Source organism: Mandrillus leucophaeus, unplaced genomic scaffold, assembly GCF_000951045.1.
Source record: "Mandrillus leucophaeus isolate KB7577 unplaced genomic scaffold, Mleu.le_1.0 Scaffold228, whole genome shotgun sequence".
NCBI lineage: Eukaryota > Metazoa > Chordata > Mammalia > Primates > Cercopithecidae > Mandrillus > Mandrillus leucophaeus.
Genome location: NW_012102343.1, coordinates 1,524,376 through 1,524,765, shown reverse-complemented (window position 1 = coordinate 1,524,765; position 390 = coordinate 1,524,376). Strand labels below are relative to the sequence as shown.

Genomic DNA, 390 nt, shown 5'->3' with positions numbered 1-390 from the left:
AGGTTATCTCTTTAGGTGTTACCACAAAAATCTGGAAGATCTGGGCCTTGAACTTGTATTTCCAGACACTAGTGATTCTCTGGTGCTTGTGGGAAAAGTACCGCTCTGTTTTGTGGAAAGAGAAGCCAATGAACTTCGGAGAGGAAGATCTACTGTGACCAAGAGTATCGTGGAGGTAAGACACAGCTGCAGATGTTAAGGAAATTGCTGAGTGATGGTAACCTCATATTTTGTCTGTAGATTCTCTGAATTCATCTTTTCTTCAACAAGCATTCATGGTATTTACCTGCTGTGTGCCAGGAGCTAGAAATTCAGAGATGAATTAGCTCAGAATAAGTAAGAAGGGTGTTTAAAGAATTATAGTCAGTGAACTTTGGCTAGCAGAGGTAT

General features: G+C 40.5%; 1 protein-coding gene across 1 annotated transcript in view; it reads left to right on the top strand.

Annotated features, from left to right (window-relative positions):
- The window catches only part of MLH3 (mutL homolog 3), a 43,322-nt gene that overhangs the window by 28,168 nt on the left and 14,764 nt on the right, over window positions 1-390 (top strand). The window contains exon 7 of the mRNA XM_011981581.1: window positions 16-175. Within this exon, the coding sequence (XP_011836971.1) occupies window positions 16-175 (160 nt within the window). The remainder of the gene's footprint in view (window positions 1-15; window positions 176-390) is intronic.